Here is a 20,548-nt window from a genome sequence, read left to right on the forward strand (position 1 = left end):
TGTTCCCCCACCCACTTTATTTTCACGGTGGTGTATAAAATTCTTATCCCTAATAAATGAGTCGTTGTGCATTTATTTGAGCACATACGTATTGAGACTCTCTGGAGAAAAAGATATTGATACCTGGTACAATCACAAAAAAAGCAGTGACCTTTCTCTTCCTGAAATCTTCAACTGTGAAATAGTAGTATTGTAAGATGTTTCTGCAAATGTAACCAAGCAGGATCCTATGAGGCCTTCCCATGACAAGCTCTCCCCCATATCCTCTGCTTTAGCTCCTCTCTGAAGTACCTAGATAACAGTACCTGATGCACATTTCCTGAGCTGTTTTAGAGATGTGAAAACCCCCCACCAACTGGAAGATGTTAACTACTTGATGACCATGAGAACGCAGGCCCAGGCCTCCAGGAGCCAAGACTGATAATGTTAATCCCTGTGACATCGACCTGTTACCTCACCATCAGCCAGTCAGAGAATTGTGCACGAGCTGATCACACACCCTGCGACCCGCTCCCTCACCTGGCTTTTAAAACTGCTTTGCCAAAACCCATCAGGGGACCTTGGGGGTTTTTTAGAGCACGATCCACTTCTCTCCTTGCATGGCCCTGCAATAAACCTTTCTCTGCTCCAAACTGCGACATTTAGGTTTGTTTGGCCTTGCTGTGCGTTGGGCACATGAACTTGCCCTCACACAAGCAATTAACATTTTAACAGTAGCATATATAAAATGAAGGCTCCTTCCTATTTTGTCCCTTTTTTATATGGAAAATGTCTAAATAAATAACTTTTCCCTGCTTGGGCATCAGGGTTATTGTTAGACTTGGGAATTGCTATTTATCAACCTCACCGAAATATTTATCTAATCAAAAAATGGCTTTAATAAAACTCACCAATGGTAAGTTGTAATTTCATTAACGATAGTTACTGAGAAAGGTCAGAAATTTAGGGCTAAATCAAAGAAAGAGGTGTACGGGTACTACTTAAAAAAATGTTTTCACAGTGAAGAAAAAAATACTCCTTTAATTCATCTCTGGTTACTGAAAGGTTGGCACAGATATCTTCTTCTGTGTTGAAAGTTTAAATAGCTATCACAGCATTTCATAAATTTAAACTTGAATTGAAAAGCTTTTCTTGTCTCCAAAAGAAAAATAGTCACATATTACTTACATAGTAATTACAGGCTATGCAGCTGCCCTACAAAGCTTTACTATAAATGTGTTGAGCATGAACCACTACACAAACCTTATTCAAATTGCATTAAATGTTAAGCCAAAGAAATGTCATCCTCCACACCACTCCACACAATTGCTTACACAAGAACAATGGCCATCTCCCTAGTCTGAGACCTAAATAATGTAATAGAATCAATGTTGTTGATTTAGGCTATGGTTGGTTAAGTCATTACTGTTATTCCTCACCAAGCAAAAAGGTCTCCTTCCCCCTCATTATGCATATGTGAAGCTTATGCTAATGCATACAAATCTAAGAGTGAATAAGCTTCTTTGACATACCATTTAAAGATTGAGATTTCAAGAAAAAGTACATGGCTTCTATCATGATAAAAGTCCTGACCTCAATTTCTACATTGCACTGATCCTTGCTTTAAGCCTTTCTAACCTACAATATAAAGCTTACACAGCATTTCCATTTGCCTAATACTTTAAAAATATTTAACTGGTCACACAAAGCACTGTAGTCATATCATGCCAGTAACAGAAGAATAAAGAGGACAAACTTACGAAATGTTTTAAGGAAAGTTGGTAGAGGTATGATTTCGAAAAATTTCAACTTCGTCTTTAGAGGCCTTTATCTCAGCCATTCTAAATAGGCAGTTTTAATGCTGTTGTTTGATTTGTATGTATTATTTGAGCTTGGAAGCAAAAGAATATGGAAAGATTTGGAGAACATTGTGGCAAACAAAGCTGTCAGGTTTAACGACCTAACACCTAGAGCAATCTGGGAACAAATCAAACTGGGCTTAAGTTGTATTTTACCTTAATTCAAAGACGTAGATGCATTAAAATGTAATACACCCTTACCACTTTCTATTTTCTCAACTTTTGTCAATAGGATCCTATTTAATGATTAAAAATATCAGGATCACCAGGGATGTAATGTGAATATCATGTAACCCCTGATAATCATGTGACAAAAAGGGCACTCTCCTTGACTTTCTTCCTGAAGTCCCAGAAAGCCAGTCTAATCATGAGAAAACACTAGACAATCCCAAGTTTGGGGAACATTCTTAGTATACCTGTCCAGAACAGTCTTAGGATACTTAAGACTTGTCAAGGTCATAAAAACAAGGAAAGACTGAGAACCTGTCATAGAACAGAAGAGACTGGGAAAACATGACAACTTAATGCAATATCCTATAATATCCAACTAAAATACCCCAGGTAGGATCCTGGAGAAAAAGGAAGACTGGTGAAATCAAAATAACATATAAACTTTAATTATCATGTATCAGCATTTGTCTATTATGAGTTACATATCTTTCATATTTGTGTAAGATGTTAACAATAGGGGAAACCAGGTATAGGGTACATGGGAATTCTCTGTACTATCTCTGTAAATTTCTGTAAATCCAAAATTATTCCAAAATGAAAGATTTTTTTATGAACAGGCTATTTATTTCTACTAATTGAAAATTAATCTTTGTCTACACTAATTTTACAGTATAATTAATCTCTTAGTCTTACATCAACATTTTAAAATTATACACGAAGTGCCCTCAAATTTGTGGAAAGTTATTGAGTATACACAGAAGATGGACTCCAATACCTCAATTCCATCACCTCTACTTGCTTTTCAACCTGCTTCTCCACTGAGAAAGTTTGAGGAGGCTCACATTCACTAACCTCTCCTAATAACATTCTTTAAAACTAGGTGTCTGACAGCAAAGTGAGGAAAGAAACATAGTCAACTTTCTCTACCATTTATGCCGAAAAGCTAAGCAAAGTAAAATTTTCACTTGTCTCTTTGTTATAGATTGCAAAGAACCTGTCACTATTAAAAATGTTTGGTCCATTTGAAGCCAGTGCTGTTGATGATGTGACTTAGAAAGTATAGTATCAGAGACCTAGGGATATGTAAAAATGAGATTTTGAAATGAATGTTTAAATTCAGGAAAGAATCGATAGCAGTGCCAGTGAAAGCACAAAAAAACTCAATTTGATTTCTGTGAAAGCATGTTTACTTTCAGTCAGTTGAATGAAACCTAATTTCTTTTTTAGGAAAGAAAATTAGCAAAAAAGCAGGATGTGAAATTTTTTGCAGACCCTGATTGTAGTAGGTGTGATGGCTGTAGTTTCAGAAGGTAGGACTAGGATGAAGTCAAAAGAAATCTTATAGCTAAATACGCTTGTTACATAGAAAAAAAAAATACTTGAATGATTTATTTGATCATAAAAGGCAAGGTCCTGGGAGAATTTAGACTACAAAAAAGTTCTATTTTTATTTTTATAAAAGATGACAAGCATTTCTGGACTTACCCTAGAGAGTGAGAGATTGGGTTTTGGGTTTGGTGATAAGAATAGAAAAGAGTTGGAAGAGAAGATCTCCATGAAGAGATGGCAAGTGAGAAAGTGACAGGAAGTCCGTAAGTGAAAAATTCCCTATGTGGATAGCGATGTGCCTTTTCATTACGGTATTGAATGAGATCCATTGTTTATTGCAGACCCTACAGTCCGCTACACCCAGTAGCCATGGCCACAGAGAAGTAGTTGAAGGGGGCATTTGGGGTGGGTGGGTCATTAGAAATTCAGCAGGAACAGAATGGCAGACCTAGATGGGGCCAGGAGAAAGAGAGTGCCTTAAGAATCCTTGATATTGCGGGATAATAGATGGAGTTGAGGGTCAGGCATTTATGTGAAAATTCAATGAAAGAGTGACATCAAAAGCCTGGAGGACTTCAGTATATAAAACAGCAGATATCTGGCTTTCATATATAAAAATCATGTGTGAAAATAACATACCAAGATATGAGTGTTTGGTGGTACAATGGGGGCTGTTTTTTTCTTTTATAATTATTCAATGGTTATCTAACAATTTTCCATCCATATGATGTTCTTACCTTCCTCTTGGCAAGTCTGCGTCATCCTTTTTCCACCGCACAGTTGGTTGAGGATCTCCTTGGACCTGACAACGAAACTCTGCAGCTTCTTCCTCCAGCACCACCTGGTTAATTGGCCTCCTGAGAAATGCGGGTCGTTCTTAGGGAAAAAAAGAAACAGTAAAATAAAATGAATGTTGTGCATATTTCAAGTGCATTATGAAAAAAAGCATAGAAAATATGTGGTTTATTTTTGGTACATAGGTACCTAATTTTATAGCTCAACTATGTCTTGATAAGGCCTTACAGATCCAATGTAATTGTATAAGATAAAATATTTTTGGAGCACATAAATAGCTATGGTTTGCATATAAAACCATACAATCTGTTGGAAAATATTAAATTGATTCTTCTGTGAGTTTCTGAGCTAAATCATGTGGAACTTGTCATAAAAAACCTGAACAATGAATTCCAAAGAAACAAGGAAAGAGATGATTATCTTAATCCATTAAAATGACTCAGAGTGGGAAAAATGAAAGTTGAAACTAGTGGAAAATATCAAAAAGGAAACAAATATTAATATTCCATCAAGAATGCTAGAGAAAACTAAAAACGTTGTGCTCTCAAGATGAGTATTATCTAAATTTTCTCACTAAGGCTATCCATTTGATAAGGACCCAATACTTCCATGAATATTTTCACTTCATATGTGATTTTTGTGTGTCTTAAATTTTTAAAAAATCTGTCAATCTGATTTTTCTTAAATAAAAAACACTATCATTATTAATTGTTGTAAACTATTTACTGTCACATACTTTTCTAAGGCTACTTCTAATTATCTTCTCCTAAGTGTTCCAGATACTTGCCCATTTTTATTTACTTAACTTTTCTGTTTGTTTATTTCTCTAGTATTCTGTTTTAGTGTTTCTGTCCTTTAGTCTTTTGTTGTTAATCTGTACCTAGCACTGTTAATCTGCATTCTAACACTTTTTTTTTTTTAACTTTGGGTCTATCTATCTATCTATCTATTTATTTATTTATGGCTGTGTTGGGTCTTCGTTTCTGTCTGAGGGCTTTCCCCAGTTGTGGCAAGTGGGGGCCACTCTTTATCGCGATGCGCGGGCCTCTCATTATCCCGGCCTCTCTTGTTGCAGAGCACAGGCTCCAGACGCGCAGGCTCAGTAACTGTGGCTCACGGGCCCAGTTGCTCCGCGGCACGTGGGATCCTCCCAGACCAGGGCTCGAACCCATGTCCCCTGCATTGGCAGGCAGACTCTCAACCACTGCACCACCACGGAAGCCCTCTAACACTCTTCTAAATAAAGCCTGGAAAAAATAAATTCCTGTCCATAAGAATCTTACTATTGAAAAGAAGTATAAAACAAAATGTAGTTTTACATATCTGTAAACACTTCAATCTCTTGTCTAGTTTCTTCTCTTTTTTATAATGATCTGATTCTGATACAGGAAAAATCACCATTTAAATTTTTATTAGCCCATGTCTCTCAATCATAGGCAAGTCCAATATTGCTACTTATTGAAGTAGGAAGAGAAGTCAAGGAAAAGAAAAATGAAATCCGTAGGGAGTTGACACAATTTATGGCCATATGGCCATACTTAGTCACTTAGAACTTTAGTTTCAAACCCAATTTAAGAATGTGAATACAGTGGCACAAAAACTGAAACATATTTAGCAAGAAATCTTTAAGGAAAATAAATCACATCAAATAACATATGTTGAGTATAGACTGGAAGTATATGATTTTATTGACTAAATAAAGACCCATATTTCTGAAACAAATGTGTAAGCTACAAAAGCATATTTTACTGCAATAAAGTCAACCATCATTGATATTCAGAAGGAAGACAACTGCATCTCTCCACAGGGCAGTTGACAGTAGGGATCAAAATTTTCTTTAAACACAGACAGACCTGCACATGCTCAAGTATCTGTACACTGGGGCCCCAAAACCCTAAGCCATAACACAAGGCTCATGGACTTTATCATGGAGAGGTTTTATAACACAGGATTTAGAAATAATCCATATACACTTGAGGGAAAAGTTTGCTTCAAAAGATTTTAGGTGCTCAGAAACAATTAGCAGCTAAGTGTGCCCCTTTGACCACAGAACAAATCTGCAAGTTGGATAGAATTACTTAGTGTTATCCTTTGACCACTGGACACTGTGTGCTCCAAACAACTATCTCAGTGCCTGCATAGTTCATATTGAGCTACTGTTTTTGGCAGTATATAGGCAATAGGATCAGTATCTTCTTATGAGTGTTTGGAATATTAACAGAAAAAGATGAGTCATTAGCAAAGAAAGCAGGATTGATTTCTTCTTTGCTATCACTTAGGGATATTCATCCAGCTCAACCAAAAGCTGCAGTAACCCAATATTAAAAGAGATCCAAGCCACTGCTGATATCACTAATGAATGAGCAATCGTCTGTCAGGCTATCCCTCCTGCTCCCTCTGATTTTAAAGGGGGAATTGTCCTAAAACTTGGCATATGGATGAGTAAGCTAAGAGAAGTCTTTCCCTCATCCACTCATTCATTCAGCACGTGTTAATGCAGCTTCTCCTATGCCAGGTTTCGAGCTTGGTAGCTGGTGAAGAGCCAGCAGCTTGGTTTCATCAGAAAAGTGGTCAGAGATGAAACTAGTTAGTTGGTAAATGGTGAGACAATGATGGGCCTTCTATACCCTGTCAAAGAATGTGAGCTCTACCCTAAAGGTGATAGAGAGATGTTGAAAGATTTTAACTAAGGAAGCACCATTTTTAATAAGCATATGAAAACGATCGTGTTGGCAGATCTGTGAAAAATGAATTAGAAGAGAATATGAAGCAGTGAATTAGGTCAAACAGTTATTGGAAGAAATTATTTCAGCTTAGAACTGACAGAGTGGTTCTAGGGATATGGAAGAGGGAACAGAATGAAGAGATACCAGAACTGGGTGATCACTCAGATGTGGAAGGAAAGTCTAGAAAGATTCTCAAAGTTCCATTTGGCAAACTGCAACAAAGTGGCAGGTAAGGTATGGACATGATGTGTGACTGTGTCGATCCTTTCATTGCAGATATGGTAGATATGAAAAAAATGGGCCCCTTACACTTAAGCCATTGTTAGCCTTCTGTTACTTGAAGTCAAATGCATTCTTAATTAATATGGTAAAGGAGGTTACTTATATTATAGAGAAGAGAAAATAAATATGATTACATCTATAGACATAGAGAATCTGTTGGATTAAAAAAATTCTAAATAAAGAAGGAATCACAAGAAACTTCTTAAGTATAATGAAGATATTTTATCAGAAACTAAATGCAAAAATTATTCTTTAAAAGTAATATACTAAAGTCATGCCTAATACAATCAGGAACAAAATGGACATGCTGACATTAATAATCAGTAAGAAAAAAAACGGAAGTGTGAGTATTGGAGAAGAACCAAAATAGTCATTACTTGCAGACACTCCACAATACAAATAATACAGAACAGTAACTTTGATCATTGATAACTGCGACAAAAGATAAGAACAACATAGGATCATTGCAGCAATGCTGGCAGTATTGGAAAATCGGGGATTTTAGGATAAATTGTGGCAAAATCACACCTTGGGATGTAAATGCTATCTATGTATCTATCTCTCTAACATGGAAAATTTTCATGGCATGATGCTGATTACAAAGTATATTGCGTAAGAGTATATAGATTAGTCCCACTAAAATACACATTAATATTTTCAGGCAAAGTTATTGTATGTTTCCTTTAACATGCCACCAGTCACAAAATTGCAACATATGAGTATAATTAATTCAAAGAGCAAACTTTGAAAGAGTTGCCACAAAGCTAAAATTGTCTCTTCGTTCAGAGGACACCATTAGGGTCCTTGAGGACTTTTTTGGTTATCATACCTGTTCTAAGTCCCACTGTTTTGTATGGAGACACGTGGAAGCACCTGATTTACAATTTCAAGAAGGAAGAAAGTTATGGGGTTCCCTGCTGCTGTTCTGATGAACTCAGTAGGGGTGGAGAACTTTGCAATGAACGCTGTCTATTCTATTCTGCCCTCAAGCAGAGTTTAGTTGCCTAGAAACTAGATAACCACAGGAGACTATGTGGTATAGAATTTTTGAAAGCCTAACATTGGTTTATGGTGGCAAATGCAATTCAATTGATAAAAAAAAATGGACAATGCAAAGAATAACCCAGAAGAAAGTCATTTGCATATACATGGCACATCAGAAAGGGTTTTATACCTGAATGTACCTGAGGTTGTGCCTTCCAACAAAGTAACACTGACCTTTACCAATTCATTGGAATTTGGTCACAACTTTTAAAAAATTGTTCTGAGAATTTCCATAGCACCTGTTGCAGCAATTATCTCTAAGTTGTGTTATTCATTATTTCAGTTGTTTTCTGCTAATTATATTAAGTTCATCTTCTACTTTGTAATTTTAACAGCCTACAAAAAAACAGTATGTTAAAAACTGTAGGTTTGCTTAACATTTATTTAAATGGAAAGACTTTTTTTTGGTAGGAATTATTTTCAGTTTACTTAACTAGACTTTATCTCCAGAAAATCTGAGAATCAAAAATATGAGTATTAAAGACTAAATAAGTTATACAGGCAGAAATGTATTTTTAAATGCTTTGCCTTTGCAGGGGCTACTGTTACCATAGCCAAACACAAAACCACACCCCTTTCAGACGCAAATTACAAAAATTACAAGGAATTATCTTGGGGTTTATTGTTTTGTGTCAAAATCATCTGCAAATAATGTAGTTAGAAGGATTAGAAAGTAAGATGACAAGAGGAGCATCCAGCAAGTCGATAATTGACCACATTCAATACCCATTAATGCCCCGTGAAGTTTGTACTCCATGAAGCTCTGGACAACTACAATAAATATACATGAAACATCTTGAACTACTGACTAACAAGCAAACCAAATTTTAAGGCGTGTCAAAATAAGGTCACTGATTTTTCTATGTTGTTACCTTATGGCTGATTACACATTGAAACACGGGTAGAAATCTCAAGGGCTATTTGCTGAAAGTTTATCAATGAGATTAGAGTCCCTCTGAATGGCCTGATCCTTAATTATATAGCCACAGCATGATCAGAGGCAATGTCTTTGTCAATGCAATTAACATTTTTTTATTGTGAGATTAACTGGATTTGAATCACCTGCATAGTTTGCTTATAAGGTTAATCTCTCTTGAGATAGCAGTGTTCTTTGGCAGCGTGGTACTATGTAAAGTACAGGTCTCAAGTAGCCAGGTTAACTTAGTTCCAAATTGGCATTGTGGAAAATCCAGCTTTGTATGCAACTGTAATAAAATCAAATGCTGAGTCTCCTTGTGGTTACGTCAATAATACTCAGAAAGCAAAATATTCAGTTCAATCCCAAAACCATAAATCTGAAATGTGGTTGCATAATATCTCTTAACTTTCTTACTTACATGCTACAATGAAGGAAATTAAGTGTCCAGAGAACAAATTTCTTTCAACTGTATTCAGTCACTGACTATGGCTGTAAAATTGGCAAAGGCTGTGCTGTGACAGCTATCACTAGGACAACCTTAACAATTTAAAAATAAACTTTGCTTGACATTATAAAAATAGCATTATGGCAATAATTATATAAGTAGAGTCCTTTAAGTCCTCTAAGACCAAAGCTATGCAGTAAAAGCACATGAGACCTAACCATTGCTTGTAAATCTTATCTTAACTTCAGTTGACCAGAAGGATCTGCCACCCAGTAGTGTCTATTAAACTGGAAAGTGAGATGGCTAGTCCTAGTATGTCTCCTTTTTTAAATGGGTATTTGTGAGGGGCAGAGGGTTATGATAGCCATTGAATGTGAATTAACTGTGCCCTTCCAATATAGACTGCATGATAATGATCAGTCTGCCTGACTGTAATAAATAAATCCTTGCTGCACTAATTTCTCTTCTTGCCAAGAATTTTCTTTGTCTGAGAGAAACCATCCTGTGAAGCAAAAGCAAACATAGGTAAATATTCTCAGAGGGAAAAGAATACCTTTCTCACCATGCTTTAGAGGCAAAGTTTCATGTTATTGCTGATATGATATGAGAGTCATACTGAAAGCAGGGGACCTGTCTATTCATTTCCCTACTCTATTTAAACACTGAGAGCCTGGCACATAGTAGGTGTTCAAAAGATATTTATTAAATAAGTGAACAAATGAGAAATATTTTGCTGTTTTAAAGTTTGCAAGTTAATATTATTTAAAAGAACTAAATTGCTCTTAACAATCACCTTGATTTTAATAACACCTTCTGTTTTAAATTCTTAAATGAAGGCCACAAGTTATCAGTAACACACAGATATTTCCTAAGGTTTGGTTCTGAGATTTCTTCCCTCGTAGCTTTGTCTCACAGTATCTCAACTACACTCAGGCCATCAACTATTATCTCTCACTCAATAACTGAATATCAATATAACCAGACCCAACCTCTATCCTCATCCCAAAGAAAATAGTCATTTGAAGAAAGCCTCCTGTGTAAAAGACAGAACAATGCAGGCGAGAGGTCAGGGAAAGGAACTTAGAAGAAAAGGAGGAATGCATCATGAGAAAATTTTATTTTAAAAAAAAGAATATTGTTAAAATCCTGAGATGCAAGATAAGTTAAAACATCCATGAAATAAGAACAAGATGCTATAAATAAGGAATATTTCAAGAAAAGAAAGATCTAGGAGATTTAACATCTCATTAATGAATTTATGCTTGACAGAGAAATGGAATAGAAAAAATGGACAGTATATTTCATTGACTTGTTTGAATAGAGTGTTTTTAGATTGAGATTGCTCAGTAAGTGTCCAACCAGTAAAAGAAAAAAGTGCCAAAATGAGGCATGGTATTGAAACATTTCAGAACCATGGGATAAAGAGAAGGTACTAAGTAAAGTTTGGAAAGAGAAAAAAAAAAGGAAAATGATCGCATAGGGATCAAAAGTACAGTAGACTCCTCAACAGTAACGATGGAAGCAAAATGATATTGAAGTGGCGACCTTAATATTTCGAGCAAAAATATTTTTTTAAACTTGAATTCTATAACCAGCCGAAGTATCCATTAAGTTTTGGATTGAATAAAGATAGTTTGGTCTGGAATGTGCTCTAGGCTCTAGTCAAGGAGAAATCAGGAGAGAAACACTGTTCTGAATATAGGAGTTAAACAAGAAAAAAAAAATACAAGATATAGGAAACAGGGAATCCAGCATCAGAGGAAATGGAAGATGAATATCAGAATGAAGTTTCTGGGGTAGACCTAAATAGAATCCAGCCCGGTTGGACTGGGCAGACGTCTGACGCCCCCAGGATGGCTGTAGCAAGAGTAGACTTAATAGCTAAATAGAATTTAGAGAATTTTAAACCTTCTGTTGAAGATTTCAAGAAGAATTCATGACAGGCATAGATAAACATAAGTAAAAGGAAAAATGGATTTATTATTAATTTGAAGAAGACCAAATATAGTGCCAGAAAAGTACTGCCATTATAATAGCATAACACTTAGCTCACAGTCAATATTTACAAGGTTAGAATAACTTAAATTCTAAATATTAATATAATCAATGTTTCTAAAGTCAATATACTGAAAAGACAAAGAAGGGAAAAGACAAAAAGAGGGAAAAGTACAGGTGAGAAGTTGGGGAAGGGAGTATAAGTGGACCATATCATCATCTTCCAAAATAAGAAGTTAAAATGTATAAAACTGCAGAATGAGCACATAGAAATATGGAAATAAATCCCAGAAGAAAAAGATAAAACAGGCTTACAGGAATGTTCAAAGATAAGAAATGTGTGTGTGTGTATGTGTGTTGGGAGGAGGGGAGGTTGCAAGCTCTTTCTGTATTTCATCATAAGTTTTGCAATACTTCTAATGTCTATTAGAAATGTAACATAGAAAATCTTTTTTCATGTATTACTTTTATAAACATTTAAAAATCATTAGGAAAAAATTCTTATTTTTAGTTGCTTTTTAATGATAGTTAAATTCTAGATAACAGATATCCCAAACCTACCCATAACTGGAAATTTAATTATGGACTTCAACTCTAGTTTCTGTGTCTTCAGGATCTCCAGAATTTAATTAACATATGTAAATTGCTACGAAGTGTTCTTTATGAAGACATCTAGACTGTGCCATAGATTTTAGTGTCCTTCTACACGATGATGCCTGCTTCTAATTTTTAGATTTGGTACTGCCACTTAACTAGGATGTTACTTTATGGCCAGCAAATATTAAAGAAGAACAAACAGCATAAATGATTCATAGAGTATGGCAGAGTAACATTTTGAAAATTAAGTCACACTGATTTAAGACTTTTTCTAAAGCGCAGATTTTTAAAGCATAATTTGCAATTTTCAAACTAAAAAACTTCTAAGTCCAATCCCACTTATTAAAGAGTCAAAATACTTGCAGATGGCTATTGTATTGGTAAAGACCCTTTATCCTTTTCATTGGTTTCCTTGCCATTATAAGTGAATTATATTTTTGAACAGTTAAATATAATCAGTTACTTTTTCTGTATTATATATCTTAAAGATGGAGTTGCAAAGGACATTTAAAAACTTCCATTTAAAAGCTGGAAGAGTACAGAGTTGTCATAGCAGCCAGAGTTTTAAAGGCAGAATTGTTGCTACATGAAAACAGAATTGAGAGAGGAGAGGTAAACTGTCACTAACCAGTTTTACATTTATAAACCTCCCACCAGAGATAGAATATCTAACAACGATGAAATACAGATAGGTTTACTAGAAAACATTTTCTGGATATAGAACATCAAAATAAGCTAAAGAAGGCCTCATTATACATAGCACACTAGTTATTTTATTTTCTCTAAGCATTGGGGAATCAAGGTACAGGAGGGGGTCTTTCCCATGCGATACTTGTCACAATCTTGATTTAGACCATCACTACTCTTTTTATGTTTTATTTCTAGGTTTGGATGTTGTTTTCTTATCAATTATGGAATTTTCATTTTTCCCTCAACTTAATATTGTACTTAGGTCAGTTCTGACTAGTTTACACCATGAGATAAACGTTTCTCAGCTTCCTAAATCAATTGTTCCAGAAGAACTGCCTGTAGACAAATTCAATCTTTTTGGTTTATAGCTACTTTCAAAATAATTTAGAAGTCCCCCCTGTAACTCCTGACATATTTAGGGATATCCTGTAGTTCTCATCATGTTTTTAGAGAAAGTAGGGTGAATATTTCATAACACAAGTCACATTTGGTAAGTCTAATTGCTTGGGTAATAACACTAAACCCTTTCAATTTTCTTCTGAAGGCAATATATACTGCTGTAATGAAGCATTTTTCTGTTCCAAAGCTGGTGGTAGCTACAGAAGAATAGAGATGAGTGTTTCTTTAAATAGAATAGCTGTACTTGTGGGTTTTCAACGCTAATGTTCAGTGACCGCTAATTTCATATCTTAGCAGGCAAAACTGTATTTTATTCATTACGGAGTGAAGCACATTTTGAGACTCCTATGGATAGATAACTGCATGAAATGTAAGGGCAAACTGATATTGTCTGAGCTCTCTGTAGGACAGAAATTTACATGCATACTTTGAACAGTTCTATTTTTACTGTTCAATTCCTTTAATGAATTATGGGATCCTGGTTTTGTCATTTGGGACTTCAAGCTGCTTAGTATCCACAAGGAGTATTACCAGAGATTACCTGATACCCAGAGCAACTGAAAAGAGAGGCCTGCACTCTAGTACCTATTCATAAAGCACACCTGATACTCTAACTGTAATGGAAACCATAATATGGCTCTTTTTAGCATCGCAGCACGGGATCCCATTATACCACGGGTGGCACATCCCAAACTGCAAAAGACGTTTCTTTAGGGATGTATGCCAGATTCTGATGCTACCTCAGTGTGTTCTGGAGTAATGACATAGGATCTTATCATACCATGCACAGATTCAGAAGATTATTTTACTGGCACACACAAAAAAGTAATTTGAAATTCACAATTATCGCTTGCATTTAAAAAAGAAATCACAATATCTGCAATAGTGACTCTTTTATTCAAATATATATAGAGAGAGATTGATATACACACTCATCTATATATGTGTGTGTATATACATAGGTGTATGTGTTTGTGAGTGCGTTTGTGTGTATACATATATATTTCCATACAGATACTTGAATGGGACTTCAATGGGACTTCAGTGTCTTCTAAAGGAATGTTTCATTTTCCAGCATCTTTAGGATCCCCATTTTCCCCAATTTTCTGCCATTGTATTTCTCTTTCAATTTTCCACAGCTGCCCTGTAGCATTTTCCTTACTTTTGTTTAATTGGCCATCTTTACTACCTCCAATTTTCTCCTTCCTAATGCTTTCTCCACTATTTCTGTGATATAGATCTTATCACGTTTTCATTAACTAACTGAATTACTCCAGCTAAAGAGTCCTTTGGCTCTTAAAGTTGAAGAAACATGAATATTATAGCAAAATAGTCGATCAATTTCTTTCTAATTTTGATTGCGTGTGTATAACTAGCAAGCTAGTCTTTTTATCATGAGGTAAAACTGCAAATAGCTCAATCTGAAATTTTTTTAACTAGAAAACAAGTGAAATGGCTATACACTGCACTCTCTAATTTTTAAAAACCTTACCCTGTGTCATGCACATAATAAATACTTGATAAATGCATCACAATGGAATGAGTGATAAATTTTAAATGTATATAATCTCTCAAATAGATTTTGAGAAAGAACAGTTTTTTACCTCCTGATGAAAGGCAAAATCCTATAAATATATATGAATAAAGTAGGTAAATTAATGTTTCAAAAGTTTAATTTTCTTCACATCAAAGATTTCATCTGAAAGACAGAACCAGAAAACAAGACAATTCTAGTCTATTGAGTTCACCACAAGTCAGAAGTAACTGTCCCTGTATGGCCTGGTGTTTGGTATTAGCAAAAATATTTAAAGGAAAAGGAAAAGTAGATAGTAAATAGCAATTTATAATTTAAAAGAGAGTTTTACCAAAGACAGTCAGCTCTGCTGGATCACTGTCTCTTTCTCCCACCATATTGGTGCCAACACAGGTATACATCCCTGCATCACTTTTCCTGGTATTGGAGATCATTAGTTTTCCACCACGGATCTGTTAAAATTGAAAAAAAAGAAAATGGAAAGGAAAAGAAACAGAGAAAGAAAGGTCACTAATAAATAATTTTAAATATTTAAGCACATATTTTTTCTCTAAAAGAAATAGCTGAGTGTCTAAGACACAAAACTCTCCCACTATTTTGGCATCTGCATGTGTACTTTCTTCTCTTAAATTCACCCTCAATCTAAGCCTCCATATTCCGTTTCTAGAGAATGCTTCTTTAAGGCAGTCTTCCTCTCTATTGCCTGGTCCTATTTTGAATCTTGTGACTGCCTCCATTAAACCACAGTGGTTGGTCTTCACTCTGAGATTCTGTTGAATGAATTTCTATTGACATTTGTCATCAGAACGAAGTACTAGATATCTGCTTTGGATAATATAATGAAATCTAATTGACTCAGAAGAATTCAGTGAGTATTTGTTGAGTACCTCTATGGGCTGGGTAGTGTTCTAGGCCTTTGAGATTCAATAGTCAACCAAATAGTAAAAATCTCTGCTTTCATGGAGTTTACATTTCAATTGTTAGTATTAAAATTATCTTTGCCTCATCTTAACTGTATTTATGAGATAATTTTTGAAGATGAGGTCAGGTTGAATAAAAACAAATAATTTTTTTTTGAATGATGAGTATGACTTGGTACAAACCACTGGCTTCTAATATGTGGTCCCTAAATGTTTCTTAAATGAGAAGCATTTTTGTTTGAATAAACAAATGTAATAATGTTAAAATGTCTGTTAGTTAAAGGGTACATTAAAGCAGAATAAGGTTTTCAGTAAGTGAATCATCAACTTATAGCTTCTTTTTCCAATTAAAAAATTTTTTTATTATTTATCTAGTTCAACAATCTTAACTTTACAATGACTGAGTGTTCTTAAAGAGATATGAGATAAGAATATGCTGGTTTCCTCCTTTAATTTTAATTTCACAGGCAGACAAACCTCAAGTAGGTACGTTTTCATCAGACTTATTCAGGCTCTAAAACTAGCCATGTCATAGAAAGGGATTTTCAACATTTTTTTTTTACTTAGGAAGAAAACATAGTCAACCTATTCTCAACTGTATGCAGTAGAGCATAATAAATGATAGGTTTAAACCACGGAGGCCATTTTTCCTTCCCTCGAAGCTGAGCGTGACAATATGATTTGATTTGATTTGATCAGTGGAACTAAAGCAACATTTCACCAGAAGAAAGGCACTCGCATATAGGGACTTGCCTTCTCTTGCTGCAGTTGGAACCCTAAGACCAGTATGAGAACCAGCCCGAGCTAGCCTGCTGGAAAATGAGAGGCCGTGAGGAGAAGAACCAAGATGGACAGCTGAGAGACAGTCAATGGCCAGACATGTGAGTAAAGTTATCCTAGATCATCCCAGCTGCCAGCACACGTTTAAACAAGCCACAGAAACATGAGAAAGCCTAGCAAAGATCAACCAAGCTAGCCCAGAGCAAAGGACTGTCAGCTTACCCACAGAATCAAAGTGTAAATGCAATGGTTATTATAAATCACTGTATTTTGGGGTGCTTTTTACAAAGCAAAAGCTAAATGATTACAAACATGAAAAAGAAAATCTTGAACAGGAGCACATTTTCATAGGTTTGGTACCCGAGCACAGACCATTGGGAACCAAATTATCTTTCACTGTAGACCCTCACAGTGTCAACAGTTCAAGCCAGAATCATATGGAATATGTTGTGATCTTTTGCATGGCCTCTCTCGTTCTGTGTTATGATGTAATCACAATGTACACATAAGAATAAAACCTCATTTATAAGATATTTTTAAAGAGAATAGACACCCAGGAAACATGGACTTTTTGATAGAAATGGCACATTTGTTTCGTTGAGACATTATTTTAAATAAAAGATATTAATTCTCATTTATTGTACTGAGTATAAAAATTATACTAAGAACCATGTCAGAAGGTTGAGGCATTATCTACTATTTCAGTGGACTGCTCTCACAAACTTCACATACACATGTTGAATGGATCTTCTGAAAAAATAAAATAACTATATGCCATTTCTCTACCTTTTTACCATTTTCTGGGCATTCCATGTTGAATATTAATTGACTGATTAACCTGATCATCCATTTCCCTTGAAAACAGACTATTTTTCTACAAGGGTTAAACTATAAAACCAGGCAGTTATTTTTACATTGATTTTAATTTCTATCTCTTAAACTTTGAAATGAGTTCTCATATAATATTTTAGCTATAAATATTACATTGGAAAAACTGGAAAAGAGCTTGAAATATTCATCACCTCAAATTATTTCCTCTTATAATTTTGAAAGTAGTATGAAAAGAAATGTTCTAGTTAATACAGTTTATGGCCATCATTTACACTTTGACACTTATGTATTGCATGATCAATAGATGCATTTGGAGATCTTAAAAAAGAGCTTCGACATCAGTATTCTACTGCAAAGATATATTTACATATTCAGATTGGTCCAGTTATTAATATATCATATACACTTGATTTATATAATATTTGACTCTTTGAAGCCTCATTCCAAAGTTTTTATTTTTGGTTATCTTTTTTCAGTCCTTTCAATACTGTGTAAATAGTAATTAGCACTCAAATACAGTTCTACAACTTTATTAACAAGAAATAATAAATAATATAAATAAAATATTATAAATAATATAAATAAAATACATCCATTTTAAGGCTTGATATTCAATCTCTCTAGGGGTCCATTTTAGTTTAACTCACACTTATTCTTTCTTCCTTGTCATCAATTCGAATTTTATCTTTTTTCCAGTAGATGGTGGGTTCTGGGTGTCCCCGGGGAGGTTGGCACTCCAGGATTGCAGGCTCTCCGGCTGCCACTACAACATCTGTGGGATTTTGCCGGAAGTCATCTCGTAACACTGAAGAAAAACAATTGTAGTAAAAGAAAACTCAATGACAGTAACTTTAGCTTTCTCTTGCAAAAGGTAACTTCAAGTCTTAACTTACTTTGTTCTAATAAAATTTGCTGGTATTTACTGAGAACAGAGCCACGCCCATCTTAAAATATTTTACAGCCAATCTAAGCTCTCATCAACAGGGAAATGATTAACTCTATGATTATGAACCTTTGCTATAAAATCTGAGTTTAAAATGAGATAAGCCTAAAGAAAATGAGACACATTCATGATATAGTTTTGACATTTAATACAAACTCAAGGTACAAAACTATTTATGTAGTATGATCCCATTTTCTATTTAAAAAGCATATACGCATACATACATGTGTATAAATGCATTAAAATAAGTTGTTATACTTGTTATACTTAAAGCCCTGAAACAAGTCATGTGCACGTGGTCTGGGAGCATGTATGCCTGTCAGTCTGGGAGGGGAAGTGGGGTGAGAACTCCTTGAGAAAGCCCTTTCTCGTGACATGAATATGGACAAGATCCACACTGTTTTCATTACACTTCTGAAGATAGACTCATTGTTCACCCTTGCAATGCACTAGCACCCACATACACAGGGCTACATTTTCATTCTGTCTGCATCTCCACCTGCCGAGCGACATCTGGGCAGCGTGACATACGGAGCAGAGATATCCCTTATAGCGGTTTTGCCAGTCTGAATTTCCCCTCCTTTCATTAGGAGAACAGCAGGTTGGACCTCCGTTGTAACCTCCGAAAATCTGGCATGCCTGGCTCTCCAAATGTCACCTATCTATCTGTGTACTTTTCTTCCCCTGGCAAAATGAAAAGCCTGGAGAAATGACTCGGTCCTATCAGAGTGCAGAATGCTGGTTTTATTTAGCAAATAAGGACTATATCTATTTTAGGGTAAACATTAGAAAAAGCAGTTGAGAAAACAGGTGAAGGAGATTAAAGGGTACAAACTACCAGTTATAAAATAAATAAGTTACAAGGAAGTAATGTACAGCACAGGGAATATAGTCAATATTTTATAATAACTTTGTATGGTGTGTAATCTGTGAAAATATTTAATCACTACTTGTACACCTGAAACTAATATAATATTGTAAGTCAACAGTACTTCAATAAAAAATGTAGTTGAGACCAGCTAATATACCATATAACACAATTGCCTCTGCTTTTTGTAACTGCCTTGACTTTTCCTATTCTTTGATATTCTAACACAGACAAGTTTTTTTCCCAATGTACCTTGGGGTAAAAAAATAACACCCCCCCAACACAAATATATGGGTGTATATGCATATGTATGTGTGTTATACATGTGTACATATATATACACATACCTACATACATATATACATATGAACACACATACATTTTCTATATATAAATTGGTCAAGCTATTTGAAATTGGTCAGCTATTTGAAATCAAAATTGGGCAGCTTGTGCTAGCTTGTTATGTAAATCATCTGCTGCAAATGTGGATTAGGTCAAACCAACTGCCTTTGATGTCCTGTAATGAGACCCACTTCAGCACTCTGCTTCTTTGTTGGGCCAAGTCTCCAGGTTAATTGTCATTCTCCAAATAAATAAAAATCCCCTGTCCTGAAAATAGGTCCAGAGAGACAACTGAGTGACTTTTAAGGCTTTTATTTTCTTGTCTCTTGCAACATGGTTTTCCATCTTAATGAAGTCATGACCTTTTATGAGATTAGAGAACCTTGTCTCCTATTGAATAAGCAGTAAGAAAGAATTCAGCACAAATTGCTCACTCTTAGTTTATAAGCTGATTAATTTACTGCTTTAGCTGCTGAGGAAATGTGTTCCATTTTAGCACAATGAACTGCACATTTTTCGGTTCTCTTGTCTAACTGGCAAGAAGGATGTGATTTATATGCATAGGGGTTTGCTTCTGAATGGGCTGAGAGAAGTGTGCATTTAAATGTGATGTTCAGACAGGAGGGTAAGAAGGGGTTAACACTGTGGTTCCCTATTGCAGGTAAATCCTCAAGGTAGAGCAAGCTGGTGACTCATTTATATTCTGAATACAGAACAGCTGCCCATTTATGCAATGTTAAGACCCGCAAAACCATGGTAACAGGGTGGTGAGCACCCCTACAATATCCGGTACTGGCAGCAAATGGTGTTTTGGCAGGCTCTCAATCTAGTCCAATATGACACATCTGGCCAGTTGGAGAACCTTCTCCAGAACTGGTCTCCTGACAAGTAAGCCAAAAAGCCTCTGCTCAAACAGAACTTAAGACCACTGCAAATGATTCAGAAACACGGTATTACATCAATCTGCAACAAGCCAAATTAAGGGGAAAAAAAAAAAAGTCCTTTGATATGGGGGATAAAAAGGAGAAAAATATCATAACAAAGTAGGGGCTGCTGCTCTTAAACAATATAACGTGTGTTTATGGCATTGACAAAAAAAG

General features: G+C 35.3%; 1 protein-coding gene across 1 annotated transcript in view; it reads right to left on the reverse strand.

Moving 5' to 3' along the window:
• Positions 1 to 20,548, reverse strand: part of ROBO2 (roundabout guidance receptor 2) — a 573,165-nt gene that overhangs the window by 140,080 nt on the left and 412,537 nt on the right. The window contains exons 3-5 of the mRNA XM_007164107.2: positions 17,943 to 18,100; positions 15,096 to 15,216; positions 4,076 to 4,214 (exon numbers count right to left, since the gene is read on the reverse strand). Of these exons, the coding sequence (XP_007164169.1) occupies positions 4,076 to 4,214; positions 15,096 to 15,216; positions 17,943 to 18,100 (418 nt within the window). The remainder of the gene's footprint in view (positions 1 to 4,075; positions 4,215 to 15,095; positions 15,217 to 17,942; positions 18,101 to 20,548) is intronic.

The sequence above is a fragment of the Balaenoptera acutorostrata genome, chromosome 4 (genome assembly GCF_949987535.1).
Source record: "Balaenoptera acutorostrata chromosome 4, mBalAcu1.1, whole genome shotgun sequence".
Taxonomy (NCBI): Eukaryota; Metazoa; Chordata; class Mammalia; order Artiodactyla; family Balaenopteridae; genus Balaenoptera; species Balaenoptera acutorostrata.